The sequence below is a fragment of the Tripterygium wilfordii genome, chromosome 3 (genome assembly GCF_013401445.1).
Source record: "Tripterygium wilfordii isolate XIE 37 chromosome 3, ASM1340144v1, whole genome shotgun sequence".
NCBI lineage: Eukaryota > Viridiplantae > Streptophyta > Magnoliopsida > Celastrales > Celastraceae > Tripterygium > Tripterygium wilfordii.
The window spans coordinates 11,535,956-11,556,557 of NC_052234.1; the positions used below are offsets into that span (position 1 = coordinate 11,535,956).

General features: G+C 35.9%; 4 protein-coding genes across 7 annotated transcripts; 2 read left to right on the plus strand and 2 right to left on the minus strand.

The window, feature by feature from the left end:
- Nucleotides 1-280: 280 nt before the first annotated feature.
- On the minus strand, nt 281-3,296 carry LOC119985553 (cytokinin riboside 5'-monophosphate phosphoribohydrolase LOG7-like). The gene is made up of 6 exons (XM_038829846.1): nt 3,141-3,296; nt 2,366-2,463; nt 1,716-1,846; nt 1,555-1,625; nt 834-977; nt 281-613 (listed from the first exon to the last, which is right to left on the minus strand). The coding sequence occupies exons 1-6, from the start codon at nt 3,255-3,257 to the stop codon at nt 545-547; spliced, it is 630 nt and encodes a 209-aa protein (XP_038685774.1). The 5' UTR covers nt 3,258-3,296; the 3' UTR covers nt 281-544.
- A 9,334-nt stretch (nt 3,297-12,630) lies between these two features.
- Nucleotides 12,631-14,491, plus strand: LOC119984312 (probable aspartyl protease At4g16563). Its single transcript, XM_038828183.1, has one exon. The coding sequence runs from the start codon at nt 12,907-12,909 to the stop codon at nt 14,299-14,301; it is 1,395 nt and encodes a 464-aa protein (XP_038684111.1). The 5' UTR covers nt 12,631-12,906; the 3' UTR covers nt 14,302-14,491.
- A 2,418-nt stretch (nt 14,492-16,909) lies between these two features.
- On the plus strand, nt 16,910-17,767 carry LOC119995460. Of its 4 annotated transcripts, none has more exons than XR_005467680.1 (2): nt 16,910-17,291; nt 17,386-17,767. XR_005467680.1 is itself a non-coding variant. In XM_038841971.1 (2 exons), exons 1-2 carry the CDS (start codon nt 17,062-17,064, stop codon nt 17,491-17,493), a joined length of 312 nt encoding a protein of 103 aa, XP_038697899.1. In that variant the 5' UTR covers nt 16,910-17,061; the 3' UTR covers nt 17,494-17,767. The 4 variants fall into 4 exon arrangements, 2 of the variants coding, with proteins under 2 accessions (XP_038697899.1, XP_038697900.1); XR_005467679.1 differs by having other exon boundaries at nt 17,401-17,767; XM_038841971.1 differs by having other exon boundaries at nt 16,910-17,265.
- Nucleotides 17,768-19,452: 1,685 nt separating this feature from the next.
- LOC119995653 (putative protein FAR1-RELATED SEQUENCE 10) lies at nt 19,453-20,590 on the minus strand. Its single transcript, XM_038842156.1, has 2 exons — nt 20,014-20,590; nt 19,453-19,757 (listed from the first exon to the last, which is right to left on the minus strand). The coding sequence occupies exons 1-2, from the start codon at nt 20,588-20,590 to the stop codon at nt 19,453-19,455; spliced, it is 882 nt and encodes a 293-aa protein (XP_038698084.1).
- Nucleotides 20,591-20,602: the final 12 nt, after the last annotated feature.

Sequence of the window (20,602 nt, forward strand, 5' to 3'; positions counted from 1 at the left end):
TTTGCACAAATGGGTAGATTTTTCATTGTTTGGACATTAAACTCGTTGATTTGACATAAAAAAAATTCAGGTAAGAAATCTGTTTGTGTGTGCATATTAGAACAGTTTTTAATTTTGGATTCCTAAGTTGAAACGTTTGAAAATTTAATGACCGAGTTTAAATGGGTCATATTTTTCAATGACCAAAATTTATGTCACCCTTATGATTTCCAATTGACTGTTAATTTAGATCATCTTTTTTTCTAGGTAAGTTCTGTTTAACAAGGAATGGGAACAGAAAATAATCAAAATTAGAGAGCTTCAATTGATTTTGTTCACAGCTACACAAAAAAGGGTATGGTAACTCACACCTTAATTTCTACACAATTGTTTGTTCCTCCTTTGTTTTGCTTCCAAGTATCAATCAAGACTTTTGACATACTATTCTGGCCCTACTCCTTCCAAAAGAAAGAAAAATACCCCAAAGTTCCTGTGTTTAGATCATGGACTATACATTATACATATACCCCAAAAGAGTAGCAACCTCTACTAATCAGTCACATATTTATTTTAGGCTCTCCTTCTCCTCCCACACCAGCTTTGATGCTACTTCATCATACTCTGGAACATATTCCTGAACCAAAATAAAAATAAAAATGATATGTATATATATATATATATATATATATATATATAACAATGAATAATAATATAAAAGAAAGTTTGATCAGAATCTAATTAGACCAGTCATTTCCCTTTCAACTTTCAATAAAATGGAAGCGTGTACAGAGTGTGTGTGTATATATATATAAATAACAATGAATAATAATATAAAGGAGAGTTTGATGACCCACCTCAAGTTGTCTGACCAATTGTTTGGCTGTTGGTGCGGAGACGATAATCCGACGTGCAGTGGGCGATACAAAGCCTTCATCAACGGCCTTGTCAATGAAAGTCAGCAAAGAATTGTAGTAGCCATCCACATTCAACAGACCCACCTGCCATCACACGCGCAAAAAACAATTTCAGTTATTAATTAAACTCTTAATATATAATATTTATTAATTATTATTGTAAACTGATCTAATCATCTAACTAACTAACTAACACACACAATATATATATATATAAACACCATTTGACCAACACACTTGGCTTTCTAAAATTCATATTCTCCCATTCAAATGGAGATCCTAGTAATCCTTCGAATCATGATTAGGAACAGCGAATCTTCATGCTATCTTTCCATGTGAATCCATCTCAATGCCACGTGTAATATTCTGTGCTTTCCTCCTTATATTATACCTATATATATACATCACAAACCCTACAGATCTATTGACCTGCAGAATCTCATCACAATCCCTAAGGATTTATTGACCAGAATCTCATCACAATCTCTAGAGATGGATGTGTTTTTAAGAAAACATGACATTGTATCAAACATGTGTATAATGTACCAATCGAAAGATATGCACATTACGTAAACATGACATCATGAATACGCCAATAATATATTTTCTATTGTTATAATTAATGTTATGTGGGTAATTAAGGAGAATTAAATTAGCTTACAGGTTTATGGTGGATTCCAAGCTGAGCCCATGTTATGACTTCCAAGAGTTCCTCGAGAGTGCCATACCCACCTGACAATTTAATCATAATTAATCACATGTCACTTGTCAATAAACAAACATGTAATAATAATTAGTATATATATATAGATAGATACATACCAGGTAAGGCAATGAAGGCATCGGCTTGCCTAGCCATCTCGGCTTTCCGTTGGTGCATATTAGATACAGTTCTAGCTTCCCCAACAGTCTGACCAGTGAGCTCTCTTGGCATTAGGGCCCTTGGAATAATTCTGCAAAAATAATCCAAAACCCACAGGTCAGCAGCAGCTATTGCTATTTCAATTTGCAAATGTAGAAACAGCATAAGACAAAAATTGTTCTAGCGATATTGCCCCCTTTAGGCCTTAATGTATAGAACAAAACAGTTATATCAGCAGGGATACAAAGGTAATTTCATGAAGGGAGCTCCAGTCAATTGACTAGAAGTTTCCAAACCTTGTACAAAAACTTTTTGGACAAACAAGAAGTGGCCGTGTGTTATGTGTGTACTGACATTGCATGGACCAAAGCGGATTTCACTTTTCATACAAACTGATCAGAGCTGCCCAAAAAGACTTCCTTAACATTAGAAAGTTCACTTTTTGATTGACCAAAGTAGGCCACATTAACTATCTTTTTTTATGCAGTAATTGACAGTAAAAATAAAAAAAAATAAAAACCTTGCTGGTCCCCCATTTCCAAGTACCAAAAAAGACAAGAAGCATTGAAATTAACGTAATAAACTATAGAGAAAGAGAGGAAGAACAAACCCTAAAACATGGCGCCCACCGTCATGAACAGCCTGAGAAACAAGACCCATCAATCCCATGTTTCCACCTCCATACACCAAATCAATCCTTCTCTCCACCTTCATCGAAAAACCAAAATCAATTTAAGACAAAACCCCGTTCTTACAAACGACAAACACTAATCACTTGGGGGTGACAGTAATAATAAAAACCCTAATTAATTAATACTAATTTCATGGAACCCAATAAACAAAAAATCATGGAGTTTTTAATATTGTGGCTGGCTAGTCCAGTCCACAGGTTAATAAGTAATGAGTAATAGCACGCTTGAATTGGTCATTACACCATGTTGGAACGTTTGGTTCCCGATGAAATAATTTACATTAAAAAAATTATTGTAAAGAAAATTAAACCAAATTTAAAAAAATAAAGAATTGAAACTTCATGCAAGAATGCTGCTCAACTGACAGCCAGGTTACAGCTAGCAATCTCTCATGCCAAACATAAACCCTAAAACCTTCTATAAAAAATTAAAAAGAAAAAACTCATCATCTCCACCAAATCCTCATCAAGTCGAAGGAAAATCATAATAATGTACATATACATAAAAATAAATATTATTACTAATTTCTTACAAAAAAATAGAACATTAGAACAGAAATTTAATTTTATTTCATTAAAACCCAGAAATTAAGAAGCGAAGAGAAGAGAAGAGAATAGTTGTTCTATTAAAACACACACGGAAAATAGAAAGAATGAATAAGATCATATTGAAATCAATTAGGTACAGACATACGAGTTCTTTGCCCAACTGAACGGCGGCGTCTTGATAAGAAGACTTCTTGCCGGATTGGCTGCCGCAGAAAACACAAATCCTTTTGAATCTCGATGATGCAGGTTTCGTGTCTTCCATCTTCTTCTTCTTCTCCGTGTATGTCTCTCTTTCTCCTAAAAGGCCGTTCGTTTTGTACTTGAAGAAACAAATATTGGAGGGTAGAGAATGAGAACAAAGTGAGCATTTGTTTACCTATATATATGTATATAAATAAATAACAATAAAGTCTCTCTACATGTACTTTTCCTAAAAGGAGATGGGCTTCTTACCCTTATATTTCGGACTTGACTCATGTGAATTATTATTATTTTGTTGGAATAGGGACAATATCATATTACATATTGTAAATAATATATATATTTTTTTAAATGTGGATATTTACATATACCTGTGATTTCCCGTAAATTTCCAAGTATTTGAATGGACCAGCTCTTATAATAATATATATATTTTTTAAAATGTGGATATTTACATACCTGTGATTTCCCGTAAATTTCCAAGTATTTGAATGGACCAGCTCTTATATATATATATATATGAATTAACGATGAGCCAAATAAGGATGTGACAAAACAAATTATTCATTTGATAACGAGACTTACAAATTGCGACGACAAAAATGAAGGCTAAGAAGAGTAGCTTTAGATAATTCTTAAATCTCCATTTTTTTCTTCTTCATTTTATCTATGCTCTGAGTATTTGAATTTCTCTACTTTAATTTCCTCAAATTGATAAATCTCGTGATACTAATTTGGAGAATTGAATTTAAATCCTCAATTACGAAGATTTTATCATAGTCAACTCGGTGTTTCCTTAATAGTTTGCTATTTTGGAGATATGAATATGTGTTTAATTTTCTACCAATTTCATAATGTTTATGGCATATATATGGAATAACTCAGCTGCCTTTGGTGGAAAAGATGAAAGAATATAAGATATGCTAATTGTTAATTGAAAATTCGATACATTTAGTAATAAGTCTCTCCACATGGAACCTATTCAATTATATTTTCCCTGCCTAGTATTTTATTATTTTGGAAGCTACAATATATTCTATATTTTATTTGTTAATCTAATTGATCATGGGAACATAGACTTCCAAAGATGATGGTGTTTCTGGAACATGAATAAATAAATAATAACTCAATGGTATGGCAATAAAAATTTTGTATTCTGCTTGGAAATCAATTATAAATTCAGGTGATCTGTTCCATTGAGTATCAACTATCAAGTCACCAATGACAGGTGGTTTGATTCACAATCGACTGTGTTAGACATATATGTGTCTAATGTTTGATTTCAATGAAAAACATATTTCTCAACGGTATTTAAGAAAAAAAATAACTATATAGTCACAATTTTTTCCTTCAAATTAATTTGTGAGACGAATTATGACATATAAGATATATAATATTAAAAACGAATTATGACATAAGTATCCGGCTGTTTTCATGGATTTTGTTTTCTTCTTGTTTCTTGCCGCATGGATGTCACGTGTTCACAACTTGCTTTCTCTTTCTACCCCAAAACCAAACCCTCTTTTGCTTTCTCTGTTACCGGAACCCCCCTCCTCTCTTTTTTCTCCTCTTTTATTTATCTCTTTATCTTATCTCTTTTTTTCCCCTTTATTTAGAACAATCACAATGATAAAATTTTGTTGGGTCAATAAAAATGTATTGAATTTTGTGTTTTGTTGATATGATTATATTGGAGACGTGCTTTACTGATGTGACTGTATTGAGATTTTGTGTTTACCACAATGATTTACCCAAACTCCCCTCCTCTCTTTTCTTCTCCTCTTTTATTTGTCTCTTTATCTTAGCTCCTTTTTTTTTCCCCTTATTTAGAGCAATCACAATGGTAAAATTTTTGTTGGCTCAGCAAAATTTTACCATTGTGATTGCTCTCACAAGATAAAACTTTCAGAGATAGACTTCAGAAAACACACAGACCCGAATAAGAAGCTCATTGATGATTTCAAATCTGCAGGATGGATCCCAGGGTCCCCCTCTTTGCAAACATGAAAAGACTTTTTCGGATCAATTGAAGCTGAGGAAATTATTTGGAGGGCGCCTTGGTTCAAACCGAGAGTTTTACTTTACAAGTGCGGGGCATCCAATTGGGCATCTCTTCTAGGGCCATGGGGAGTCGTCAGCCATGCACCAACGATGTTTTTTCTACAAATGGGAGGAACGCAGTGCATCCCAATAACCCATGATTTGCCCAAATTGGATTTTTCTTATGATGAAAACACTGACTCACCAACAATAATAAGGAAAACGAAAGGAAGCGTAGAGAGCATGGGGAGATATCAGGAAAACATATCGGGGGAATATTTCTGGCTAGATTCTAACTATTTAGAGTGGCATCGAAAAAGAGGGAAAAATGTCTCAGAAAACAAGTATCAAAGGAGAACTGTGGAAGCGAGTGGAGACGTTGGGGAGCCAACAAGTACAGATAGCCAAGGGCACAATGGAAATCAAACCCCGAGAAATACTGCCCCCATGAAACGACCAAGGTTCATATGAAAACCGTAGTTGCAACTGATGAAAGAACAAGAAAAGGGAAATCTCCATAAAAAGAAAAATTAGATGATAGCTTTGTTGGCTTGGTTTGCATGGCTTTGGTTCTAAATATGCCACTGCGTTACCATGCCATCTAGTCATAGACTTGTAGCCTGTTTAAAATATGCCAGTGTCTTGTTGGCATTATACATCAATAGATTGACACCAAGACATTACAATTCTTAGAGGCAGTTCTTTAAACACCAGACAGCTTAGCCAAGCCTGTCAATTGTTGGACTGTCAATTTTTTGTTTTTATTTTTCTTCTTGTAAAGCCTTATATTGCCTGATCATATGCAGTTGAATGCTATACGAATCTTCTATGGATTGCATCAAATCTAACTAATCAAAAATAGTAAATACAATAATCCCCTTTTTAGGTCACGGTGGCTTCACACAGACTCTCATCACCAAATGACGGCACGAGGTTGAGTGCACTTTGACGAGCAAACAATACTAAGGAAATGTTCATAATTCCAGAATAATATCTCCAAGATTTAAGCCACCTGGGATTTGTTAATCTTATGGTAGTAACTTTACTACCAAGTCATACTATTTAAAGCACCCATCATTGCTCACAAATAAAATTTCTAGCCGACTGTGTTAATTTTGATAATTTTTTCTAGGAAACTTCTGTCATTCAATTATTCGGTGAGGCATCACAACTTAAATCTCAATGTGACGATGAATACCAATTGGTTTGTATGTTGTTTGATTAGTATAAAGCACTTAACAAAGGAATTAATTAATGGGAACAGAAAATAATCAAAATTATATATGTACGGGGAGTGGGTTAATACTTGATAAGTAAATGCAAATGTGAGATTACAGTAAGCTTTAATTAATTTACAGCAATATTGCATATAACATTTATTCGGGCAACCACCTGTTTTAAATTTTCTGATCAAGTCCTATTTTAAGAAAACACTACTTTAATGTTAACCACTTTCTTTTCCTGTGATAATTTCTTGACAAAATAATGTTATGGTGACATGACAACCACCACCTATTGAAAACATCAACTGGCCGGGCCAAAAATAGTCTCCTTGATCTCTTACCTAATCCCATCTAAATTACGTATTTGTTCTATTTCAAGTACTATCAACAATGTCAATTATTCATTTTCACAGTCACAATCAGCAAATAACTTTGTCAGAGGATTTATTCGGGGATGGCAATACAATAAATATATAAACAACAATTTATTTTCATGTACTAATGAGACCATCCACAATAAACACTCTTAACAAAAATTACAAACGTACAATTTTTACATACTTTTTACAAATTTATAGTTTCTCAAAAAAATACATATATCCACACATCAAGACACTATAAACCACATTCTAAATCATTTAAATATTCATTTTTACAATCATTTTAATTAATTTAAAGTTAATACATTTTACAACTATTATAACATAAAATATTACCATATTAAATAATAATCAATAGTTTAGGGTTTAGGGTCTACTGACGCAGTCTAGTGGTAGAAGTACCCCCAAATTACAGCTTCATCGCATTCCACACAGCTTGAGCCGATTTGTGCTTCTCAAAACGAAGCATAAAGTCATTTCACATACTGCTCAGCATCAGTATGCGAGCTATGTGATCTTTGCACTTAAAAGTCTGATACAGTTTCACGTCACGCCTATGTTGAGCAGTGGTTCCATGTTCAGGTTCAGCTATTGGGTGTGTTACAGTTTTCAACGAATCTTGCTTTTCAAGCAAGTACTAGATCTTACGATACCATATATCGTAATTCATATCAGACATCATTTCACCTTGATTCAGGTCAGCGACGATACTCTTTGTAGCAGCCATCTAGTCAGAGATAATAATTCACATTCAGAGTTTGCACAACATATTACTTATTTTATTGCATCATGCTTCAAATCAAACGTCCTAATAGTTCAGCATATGCTATAAAAATAATATATATGCAATCCTAATAGTTCAGCATATGCTATAAAAACAATACATATGCAAGCATACAATCAACTTTTATAAGCATATTCAAACCATAATTGTTCAACTTAAATAGAGCAATAAACAAATATTATAAGTACTTTATCTAATATTCAACCCATATTGTTTCAATAAAATTGAAATGGAAAAACAAAGATCCTAAGCCACTAAATCTTAAGCAGAAATTATAAATGTTGTCTTAAGGTAGCTTAGGACACACATGCCTTGGTGTTGTGTAGAAAGGACAAATGTGTTGTCCACAATTTGGACAAATTGGCGAGACACAGCGATAACAAAATGTCACTAGTGCATCTTCTTCAATATCAGAAGAGATTTCAATAACTTCCGGAGAAGAAGGTATATTGATTACTTCCAGCACCTCGTCATCGGATGATATATCCATGACTTCAGGTTGGGGTGGAGTGTTAATAGCTTCATCTTCACCATAGGAGGGAGCCTCATTCTCATTTGAGTCCTCTTCAGGATCGTCCTCAGGTCTGACTCAACATCCCTTTGAGACCCATCTTGCATGTCATCTATACTAGACCATCGTGACTCATCATCACTTGAATCTGAGTTAGAATTTCCATTCCCTTCTAGATTAGGCTTCCAAGTAGTTCATCCAAAACTAGGAACAACTCCTATTATTGTTCTTACCATTTCTTATGCTCCGATACCAATGTTAGAAAAATAGAGAAAGTCGAATAACAAGAGATCCAAAATATCCACAGTACAAAAACCCTTAGAACTGCAAAAGAAAGTAAACGCTTGATCTCACCAAGAATGGAGTATGATGAGGGAGAGAAAACAAGATAACTTTGTGTTTCTGAAAACATGTCTCTAACCCTCTACAACCCCTCTTATTTATAGTGGGGAGAGTAAGACTTCTGCTAGGAGTTCTAACTAAACTAGAGCATAGTCTCCATTCTCAAATAGAATTAGACTTATGCCTTTGAGTCCTTTAATAGGATATAAACACAACCTTATATCATTATCCTTCAATTAGATAGGATTATATCTCTTATCCCTTTAACATGTATTGGGCCAACATTAATTGTTTAGTTCAAGTTCATATTGGACGAACCCGACCCAATATTCCAACAGCTACAAATATGGTGGTTGAATTGCGTGGCTATTTTGTGGTTTTAGGGTTGTGCGGCTACAAATATTGTGGTTGAATTGTGTGGCTGTTTTGTGGTTTTTAGGTTGTGTTACAAATATGATGGTTGAATTGTGTGAATATTTTGTGGTTTGTAGGTTGTTGGGCTACAAATATGATAGTTGAATTGTGTGGCTATTTTGTGATTTTTAGGTTGTGCAAGTATAATTACTGATGTGGGGATCTTTTCCACAAAAAGACAAAATGAACACTTCAAATTTACAATCCCTTGTGAGTTCCACTCCCAATCAGTGTTGTGGATGCCCTAAACAAAGCCAACCCGAACTCCATTCAGAAAACATTTTCATGTTTTATTATTATTTTTTTTTTTTTGAGTACTAGTACAAACACAATATACGACACACCACCAGATCAAGCCTCTGAAAGTACAGGTGTCAACAGGCCCCACGCAGGAGGCACAAATCAAGCCCACGCAGGGGCAGACTATCAAGCCCACATAGGGGCAGACGAAGCCCACACACCTCCTTGTAAATATTCGGAGGAGGTGAGACTAGAACCCATGACCTCAGTCAGGGACATGCAAAGTCATTGCCACTCAACCAATGGCTCATTTGCTTCATGTTTTCATGTTTTATTATTACATATCACGCTTAATACAAAAAAGAAAAAGATTCGAATAATTTTTCTATTCCATATAATCGGAGATGCTGATTCGATCATTGATGCAATCTTTTGACTGATTAATGGATCAAGTTTGGTAATTGTTAAAGACATTGTGTCATGTCCGTGTGGGTGGATGGAGGAAAGAGAGGGAAAGTGGAGTAATTATAGATTTATATAATTAATTTGTAATGGTAATGCCTCAAAGACAAAAAGAGAAGAGCGTGATGACGTGAGCGGCCCAAGTGAAGAAATTTTGCATTTGTTCAATTTCGATAACAACAATGAATTGTTGATGGTGATGCAAAGTGGTCTGATGCAGGTGGGTCCGGTTAGCTGCAGACATATATGGTATACTTATGTTTAATACATACACGCACACACGTGATGATACATGATAGGGATGACAATTTGTACCCGTCCCGAGCAGATTTTCCCCGATCTGAAGCTTTGATGGGGCGGGGATGAGACAAATAAGCCCAACCCGCAATGTATATATGTATCATAATTTTTAAAATCGACTCGTGCATCAAACTGTGTCGGTTAGAAGTTCAAGGTTTTCGAGGTTCGACTGCTAATTTATAATACGATATAAATTAATATATATTTAGATATATTGTATTATATCTAAATCTATTATATATCTCTAAATATATTGTATATACGTTATATAATATATAGTATATTGTGTAATATAATACTAATATAATATGGTATAGTATAGTGGAGTCTTCTAGAACTAGACTCCAATATGTATTATAATGATCTGGTCCTGGATCCAATCTTACCATTCATTGTCAGTCCGGCGATGACGATCTTGGTTGGCATAACCTCCAATACACAGAGAACTTTAGTTTCCATGAGAGTGAATTTCTGGAACACTACATTATTCTTTTGTTGTTTCATGTGGGACGAACAATGTCATTATCTCGATGTCTTCAAAGTCGTATTCGATTGCTCTTATTGTGATTGGCACGTCACTCCTAATTTTAATCGGCCAATTTTCCGCCATAGAAATGGGGCAACGATAGAATATTTGGAATTCCGATTGTTAATTTATTAAGGCATTGCCTTTTAATTTTATTTTACATGTGTCCTACCATATGATCATTTTGTTGGATGGAGAAATAATCAATAAAGAGCTTTTAAGCATTGTTTGTCCTATCGATTTACTTATTTAATATATCTTAATCCATTTTATCTAAATAACGTTATATATATACTCTCTTTGGGATGAAAGCACAAATGATGATGATCAACATTATATATATTAGAAATGTGGACCAAAAGTGTGAACCAATTTTGTAGACTTGTTTTTCAACCATAGATGTAGTGGGTCCCATAGTAAATGTGTGACCCCCACTTATGTTGTGTTTTATTACAATCATTGGATTTTGGTTTACAAAATTAGTCCATACTTTTTGGTCTATATAGGAGAATTCCTAATATATATATATACTCTCCTAGAAGCAACTAAATATGGATTGAGGGGGAACCGGTGCATAGGTTGACATGTTCACCTTTCCACCGTGAGATTGAGTTACTTTAATCCAGTGGTTACAAATTTTCAAGTTATTTATTTTAGTTAAAATGGTTTATATTTTTCTTCCTCTTTCCTCTCTCTCACAATCGTTTCCTTCTCTCATCCTCTCGTCGGCGCCACTCTTCCGACTCCGTGGACCGCTAACACAGTCACGATACCCAAATAGTTTGTCTTCTGCTTCTCTTTTTTGCTTCTCTCTTTGAGTAGCAAAGACATGAAGAAATACTTTACTTAAACTCAGACTGTGAAAGAGGACGTGAAGTGTAAGATGAGGTACTCCTTCTGGGTTCATGATGGTGGAAAAGGTCGTTAACTTCAGGTCCGAATGAAGTTATAGCCCATTCCTAATGAAATGGGACTTTTTTTTCCTTTCTTTTGAACTTATTCAATGAGATTGGCCCTATTTGAAAAAGAAAGACCAAAGACAAAGGCCCGTTAATTTGTCTCTGTTTCTTAAGCAATGGACTTGGGCTTCTTGTTGAAGCCTAAAAGCCCATACTAGTCCTTTTCTGGCCCTGAATCTTATGTTGCCCTTGCCGATGCCCTGGTTGACGATTTTGTAGTCAATGCCCTGGTTTTGAAGGTTCTGTAAACGAGGTTAACGGGTGGGAGACGAACAAATTAGTCATTTGGCGAATCCATAACGGTCATGAGACGTGAGAATGACACCTCCGTAGACTCCAAAAACTTCATGGGTACAGTTCCAAAGCATAACTAGACTCCAATGGTTCACGTGATACCAAGATTAATGGGCCCATGTGTCTTTCTATTGCCAAGTTCGTCAATAATTACAATTTCACCCATCGTTTTTTTTAAAGAGGAAAATCACCGACACTTATTACGGAATGTCTCACTTCCAAATTTAAAAATCAACGTAGAATGATCGTGTCATGTTAGCACTTGCAATGGTGCAAGTTTTGCTGGGTCAACAAAACTATATGGGATTTTGTGTTTTGTTGATGTAATTATATTGGGAGACGTGTTTTGTTGATGTAGCTGTATTGAGAGATGATGTTTTAGTGTAGTTTTGTTATGGACAACATGGAGGCATGAGATATTGTTGATTTCCATGTTGGATGGGAAGGAATAATATATAAAAATTTGTATTTTACTGATATGACTGTATTAAAAGACATGTTTGGTTTGACATTTTATATAATAGAGATGAGACCCAATATTAATTTTTATTGGTCCAAGATGCAAGTGCTTTATTATGGTACACAACACTAACACACCCGTCAACTCCTCCACTCAATAACCTAGACTAACGACATAGTTGTAACGGCTATAACAAATTAACAATGCGTAATAAGTGGTCGTAATTTTGGTGTCGTTGACTTCACAATGTTGTATTTTTCCCCCATAATTTCTCCACGTTTACAAGTTAAGACCCCATTGGCTCAATGATGGATTGCATGTGCCTTCACATAGTGGGTTTGGTCATTGGGTCTTTTCTTTTTTTTTTTTAAAGGAAAGATAACTTCATTAAGAAGAAATTTGGGGACAATCTGCAGCGAATAACAAAGAGTCCTCACATCTTGTGTGGCTGGATTGTTAAATCAATTGAATTAGATTTATGTGTGTGAAAAATTCTATTTTCTCTTTTAAACAAAGAGTGGTCACAAGTTCTTTTAACATTTACACAGTGCAATTGTACTTGCGGACTTGCAGTGGCAGCTTTTGTTAATTACATCGAATTGGGTGGCGATTGTTCACCCGTATCGAACATGATCTACCGTTTCTCTTTATCATCTGCTTCTGTGCGGCTCTCTTGTTTACTTCACTTCGAAGCTTCTTCCCTCTGCACCTTCTCTCTTTCGTTTTTATATATAGTAACACTCCCTAAACAAGCCAAAACAAAACCAGTGTATCCATGGCTTCCTCTTTAATTTATTCTCTCATTTCTCTCCTCCTTGTCGCATCATCATCTGCCACAATCACAATTCCTCTCACTCCAAACAGTCACCATTACAATTTATCCAATTCAGATCCATGGCAGCTCCTCAACCACCTTGCCTCCTATTCTCTCGCCAGAGCACACCATCTCAAACACCCTCACAATCCCAAATCTAATTCATCATCGTCTCTTATCAAGATCCCTCAATTTCCCCGCAGCTATGGCGGCTACTCAATCTCCCTCAGTTTCGGTACTCCTCCGCAGACAATCCCCTTCGTTATGGACACTGGTAGCAGCCTTGTTTGGTTTCCCTGCACTTCTCGCTACTTGTGCTCCAGATGTAACTTCCCAAACATCCAAGAAAACAAAATCCTCAAATTTATGCCGAAATTATCCTCTTCTTCTAAGCTCGTCGGTTGCAAGAATTCCAAATGTGCGTGGCTTTTTGGGGAAAATGTGCAGAGTCGGTGCCAAGACTGCGACCCGAGTAGTCCAAATTGTACTCAGACTTGCAGTCCGTACGTAATTCAGTATGGTTTGGGATCAACCGCCGGGCTTTTGCTCTCAGAGACCCTGGATTTCCCAGAAAAAACCGTACCCGATTTCCTAGTCGGGTGCTCCATTTTTTCAATCCGACAACCAGAAGGGATTGCCGGGTTCGGTCGTAGTAAAGAATCACTGCCGTCTCAATTAGGCCTCAATAAATTCTCTTATTGTTTGGTTTCTCACCGATTTGATGACGCCCCAATCAGTAGTGACCTTGTGTTGGAATCCGGGTCGGGTTCGGGCGATGCAAAGACCCGAGGACTGAGCTACACACCGTTTCAGAAGAACCCACTCGTCTCCAACGCTGCATTTCAGGAATTCTACTATTTAATGCTGCGGAAAATCATCGTCGGTGACAAGCACGTTAAGATTCCGTACAATTTCCTGGTGCCGGGGTCTGACGGCAATGGAGGCACCATCGTGGATTCAGGGTCGACGTTCACATTCATGGAGAGGCCAGTTTACGAAGATGTAGCACAAGAGTTCGAGAAACAAATGGCTAATTACACGAGATCGATCGAAGTGGAAAAACTAACCGGTTTACGGCCGTGCTTCAATATTTCGTCCGGAAAATCGGTGTATGTACCGAAATTGGTGTTTCAATTCAAAGGTGGAGCTAAGATGGAAATGCCTCTGGCGAATTACTTTTCACTGCTCGATTTGGACGTTGCGTGTTTGACGATTGTGAGTGGCGATAGTGTGGTTGGAGCGGCTGTGCAGTCCGGACCGGCCATAATTCTGGGCAATTATCAGCAGCAGAATTTTTATATAGAGTATGATTTGAAGAACGAGAGGTTCGGATTTCAAAAGCAAATCTGCAAATAAATGAGTTTATAATTTATATACAAGTGAAAAATCAGGGCCAACGCAATTTTGCGTGCACAAATGAAGCGCCGTCGTGGCGGTGGTGATTGTAGCGGTGAAGGTAAGATAACGTTGATCATAGTTTTTGTTGCTTCTGTAGATGTTGGGGGAAGCTAACAATTACTCGTATAAGTTAATTTGCATTTTACTATATGCGGGAAAGAAAGTATGACCATTGAATCATGTTCTTAGCAAATGTTTTGTCGTTGGGCAGATAATAAAATAATAATGCGTTATTTATGCTTACCACATAGTAGGTCCTTTTGGGCATGTTGATGCTACTACCACTAGTTGTCATGTTTCAATCTTGCTTGGCATGCGCATGTACAGCTGTATGTAATGAAGATCGCATGCAATTATGACGTTGGGAGACGACCTGTTTGTGCGGCAATTAATAATTGAACTGCCCTTATAACCATAAAATGAACTATTGTAAGAAAAATATGGACTTATAATATACGTTTCTTTACCAACGAGATATAGTTTAATTGATAATTGATTGGTTTAGATATATGTTTGTATAAAATCTGATTCAATGAAAAACCTATTTCTCAATGATATTTGAAAGAAAAAAAAAAACATATATGTCTCTTCTATAGGAGGACCACTTATTATTAGGAATATGATGTTTTGTCATCCTCCACCGATGATGAGACATGACCGTCTTTAGCTATGTCGTGAATTTTTTATTGTCAGCTTTAAAATAAATTTTCGTTATGGGATCTAATGCTTTATGTACAAACGGAGTAAACTAAATAAGTGCTTTTAATTCCTTGGTGGACAACCTTGTTCTTCACTTGTAATGAGAATATAGCCATGATAGCATCCAAAAAAGAAGATAAGCTTTAAAAGCTTGAATGGCCTTTGCACATTATGGATAAAGTGTTGTGGAAATAAAAGAAAAGAGATATATGGAAAAAGTTTTGATGTTGAGGAGGTGGGAATCGGTTGGGGGGAGATTTTGCTAGTCATGTGATGAATAAGAGCAAAAGAGAAGTGAGTACTGGTGCACATGGGTTGGGGGGTTGGGGACTGGAAAGCTAACGTGGTTTTGATTGCATTTTGGATCTTTCGCTCGGTCGGCCGGCCGGCCCATTATGGACTATACAGTGTCAAGGGCTCTATAGTTGCCATGGTCTCGTTAATTATTGCATCATATGATCATTAGTGACTAAACATAAACTTTAAAATAAGTTTCAATTTGAACCTTATTTTTTTTGGAGTTAATAAATTAGTTTATTAGATCCTGTGAGTTAGTTTACGTGAGTTATTTAACAGAGTTTATTTTCTTATGAGCTACAAAATAAATCATTCATTTTTCTGGTGTTCACGAGTTTGAATTTCGTCTACTTCATAGTTTGCATAAATTATAAACAATTCATGATCGTGAGCTTCTCAATGGAATAAAATTGGATAGAATTCATGAATTAGATGCAGAGATATGAATCGTAATTAAATGTAATTTCTCGTTAATTGAGTTACACAAAGAATTTGGATGATTCTCTCTAAGCGGTTTTTGTTTTATGAAAATGACTCCCCTAATTACTTTAAAGATTAAGTTTTGTCAGTAATATAAAAAATAAAGAAGCCAAAATTTTTTATTGGGTCTTTATTCTTTGGGCCGACCCTTATTCAGTTATTCTGATATAGTGATATGTAAGTTTGCAAGTCTAAGCTCAACAGAATGAGCTTGGGCCGCGGACGGTCAAATTTGGGCCTGAACTAGGAGCAGCGTCGTGTTATGACTTATGACAATAGTAGCAGTTGGTTCAGACTCGTCCAACACGGAAGTGCCGTTGTTCACAACTTACTCTTTTTTTTGGATCCAACGGTTCTAAAAATTAGACAAAAATTCAAAATCCACCGGGTTTTTTGATAAATCAAATAAACCGCCCTAAATTGTCCGCTACTGAACTTCTTGTTCGCTAATTTCGCGGGCCTTTGTTTGGTTGGGAAAAAAACGACCGTTACTGGTTTTATACCTAAATCCTAAAGTTTTCCTAATTTGTTTAGGAGATATTGGAAAATCTCCTAAGGAAACTTTTACAGTATAAAAACACGGTCATCTCCCAGCCAACGTAATGCTTGTTGTGCTCTGCATCTTATTTCGCAACCCCTGCCTCTCGACAATGGCACTAACCTTCCGAAACTTCTCTCTTTCTCTCACCACTATGTGGCCCTCACTCGGATCAACCTTTTCTCTCTTCAATACTTCAGGTAAATCTAAGCTACGACAGTGCGTGATCGGCTTTCAATGTTGCAAGATCTTGTTGCATGTTTCCTATGCGAGTTGATTATGTGATTCTGATTTTTCTTTAGGGCTTAGCATGGATCGTTCATTGTTTTATTTTTGTTGTCCATTCCTTGCTGTGCCAGCCGATTTGTGCAAGTTAAGTTTATTGCATGCGAAATTAAGTTTTGATTTAACGATGTATTTGCAGGTTTGTGCGAGTTTTCTATCTTATTTTATAACTTGTGATTTGATGTGAACAATTTGCTCAGTGAATAAGGTAAAGAAGAAAATTAGGATTAGGGTTTGGTAATGATGATTTCCCAACGCTCACAAAATTTTAGTTTCCCAGAGAAAGTTCAAATTTTTAATTTCCTATTATAGTCTCTCGTCCACCTCTTCCTCCTAAACTAGATCTAGACCAAGATCGATTCTGCAACTGGTTTTCTGCTCCGACTAGGATCGATCTACATGGATTCAAGTAATTTCCTATGATAGTCTCTCGTCCACCTCTTCCTCCTAAACCAGATCTAGACCAAGATCGATTCTGCAACCGGTTTTCTGCTCCGACTAGGATCGATCTACATGGATTCAAGAGATTTATCTTTCTAGCAGCATATTTGGATCTTGACATCTTCGCCATCGTTATCATCTTCCTCAACTCGACGTCGATATTGACTCCTCCTCCGCTGAAGGTGTCGAGATGATTTTTTCGATTTGAGTATGATGTTTATTATTTTTTTGAATTTCTTTGTTATATATACATTTTTCGAAGTGAGTATGGGTATTTTTTTGAATTTCTTTGATTATTTTAGGTTCTGCAATTGCAGGTTCTGGACCCTAAATCCTTGTACAAGCATGAATTCATTCTCCTGAAGCGTCTGTTGGGCACTGCAGTAGCACAACACATAGAGTCCTTGTAATATTTAATTTCAGAAGCACATAGGTTCTGGGTAGCACGTATAGTACTTGTAATTTTTGATATTTGGAGAGTTGTTCTTCTTGTTGGTTGGGTCCTTGTAATTTTTGGCTTCCCTTGTACATTTACTTGAATCATTGAGAGCAATATTTGGAGATTTGTTCCTACTGTTGGTTGAGTTCTTTTAATTTTTGGTTTCCCTTGTACATTTACTTGAATCAATGAGAACAATATTTGATCATATTAGGTGTATATGATCAAGTCAGCTGCTTCATCCATCTCTGAATTGCTAGACAATTGTGCCAAGACTATAGCCATTCACTCAAGTCCTTGCAATTTTTGGTTTCTCAGAACTCTATTTTGGTGAAGTTATTAACTGAGGAACAACTATATTTTGGTGAAGTTACTGACTGAGGAAACTAAGCAAAATATCATGTTTCATTCTACTGATGTAAAAACAGAGCAATCCCATAGTGATTATCATGTACAACATTACTTGCAAAGAAAATAAATAGCAACTCAACCAAATAATCCTTTCCTGATGCTATTAATGTTCAACATCCTACAAAATAGATCAACAAAATGTGTCATTCATGTCATTGTGAACTACACAGATAAATAACAACATATCAGAAATCTCTACGTTCCATATAAACAATACACAAAGCTCCATATCAAGGCTCCATATCAATTCCCATCGATTCCTACACCATATTCGGGATAATTGTAGCTGGAAACCTGGCTCAATAGACTTGTGAATGTCATATTTTGTCCATAATCATTGTCAAAGTGTGTAAAACCTGACTGTGAAGTGGAAGGGCATAACCTGCAACATCGACCAATATTATGCATCAATAATAACCCCTTATAGATTTATAACAAGCAAGACTACATACCTGATTGTGAAGTGGAAGGTGCATAACCTACAACATTTACAAGAGATTGCATCAATTAATATACCTTATAGAATTTATAAACAATCAAAACAGTAACCTTATAACTCTACATACCTGGCTGTGAAGTTGAAGGTGCATTTTTTGTAGCCCTTTTTCTCCGCTTCTCTAATGGACCCTTCTGTCTTCCATATCCAACGCCTTTCGCTCTCACTTTTGGCGGATCAAGTAATGATGGCCTACCCTGAGCTAAAGATGGGTTCCCAATACGTAGGTCCCTATTATCCAAAGCATTATTTTCTCTATATGATTTCAATCTATCAATGATAACATCCAAATTCTCATTTGCTATCTTAGTAGTATCAATATGAGCTGCACTAATGCTCATAATTGAAAATGCCTTTCTCATCAGATTGTTGAACCGAATGGTCTTTGATGATGCCAAATCACCTTCTGACATTCCAAAATCAAACTCTTTCACAATTCCTTCTTTGACAGACTTTGTCCATCTCTTTAGAACATATTGTGGAGGAATATTTTTAACACCATATTCAACATTCAAAACCCTTAAAGCATGCCGACATAACCAACCTTTGGACTCAAACATTAGACAACTACATGTAATGCTCAAATCTGCAGGATTAAAATGAACCACACGTATTCTTTTGCCACCTTCATTTTTCAAAGTATAGACATGCATTGGCTCTACAAGAGATTTATCCAGGATCACCTCTGAAATACCTTGCAAAAATTCATCTTGAAATTTTCTAAAAATTACATGTGTGTAAATGGTAGACGCATGTTTCAAAATCCCATTATTGCGAACATACAACTTTGGTTTCCCCCGAGCACAACTATAGTCATCTTCAATTTCAGCCTCACGCATTTTCTTCATAATGCTTGACAAATTCAGTTAATGTCATTGACTTACAAGCCATATGGTGAAAAAACATTATTTGTGCTCTCACTTCTTTGAGTTGAGCGAATGCCTGCAGAAAAAGTGTCAAAACTAAAGGCAGGACACCACTTAACTCGAAGTTCATACAACCTTTTAAGCCATTTATTACTACCTACATCCCAACATTGAACCATTTTATCCCAAGTACTTTGAAACTCTTCTTCATTTTCACAACCATGTAATAACTTAGTGAAAAACTTGTTCTTAAATTCAGGCTGTGCATATAGCTGAGGATATTTGTAGTAGCATTCTTTGCAATATGCCACTCACACAAACGATGACGAGTATTGGGAAACACTTTTTCAATAGCATTTGACATAGCTTGATCTTGATCAGTGAATATAGTCTTAGGAGCCTTGTTTCCCATAGATTCCAAAAAAGATTCGAACAACCAAATAAATGAAGACGTGGTCTCATCTAATAAAAATGCACATCCAAAAAACACATTTTTCCAGTGATGATTTACCCCAACAAAAGGAGCACAAATCATATTATACTTGTTAGTGCGATACGTTGCATCAAAAATAACCACATCACCAAAGCAATCATAATCAATCTTAGACAATCCATCCCTCCAAAAAAAATTACTCAATCGACTTTGATCATCAATTTGGGTAGCATAAAAAAAACATAGAATCATTAGTTTGCATTAACTTGAAATGATTCATAAGACTTTGAGCATCCCCGGCAGCTATCATCTTCATTCTTTGAGATTGTAAAAAATTCTGACAATCCCTCAATGTGAACCCAACATTCTTTGCACCCACAGCTTCATTTGTTATGTAAGAATACGCCTTAGTTGCTCTAATTCCAGCATTTGTCATTGATTGTAGAACACTTGAACTAGTTTCAGTCATTTTTTTCCCAGACTTAATCAAATGCCTTTGATCTTCCTTAATTAACTCATGGTTGTGCTCAGCTATTAGATCAATCACTGTCCAAACATCACCTTCAATGCCAAACCTAACACGAGCTTTACAACCACACCTAGTATCTATTCTCTCAATTTTTCTTTGCTCATGTGGTGGGACATATGGTGAAAACCCCTCACAAGAACAAAGAAAAATACACCGACGTAATTCATTCTTCCGATTATATGACTTTTGCCCCCTTCGAACACCAAACCCTTTCTGAATTGCGTACATATTATATGTTTTATAAGCTTCATCCTCACAACTAAATGTCATTCCAATCTTGAAAAATTTTTCATCATCCTCATTGTTAACAACTAATGGGGTTTTGTCAGCCATGGCATAGAAGTC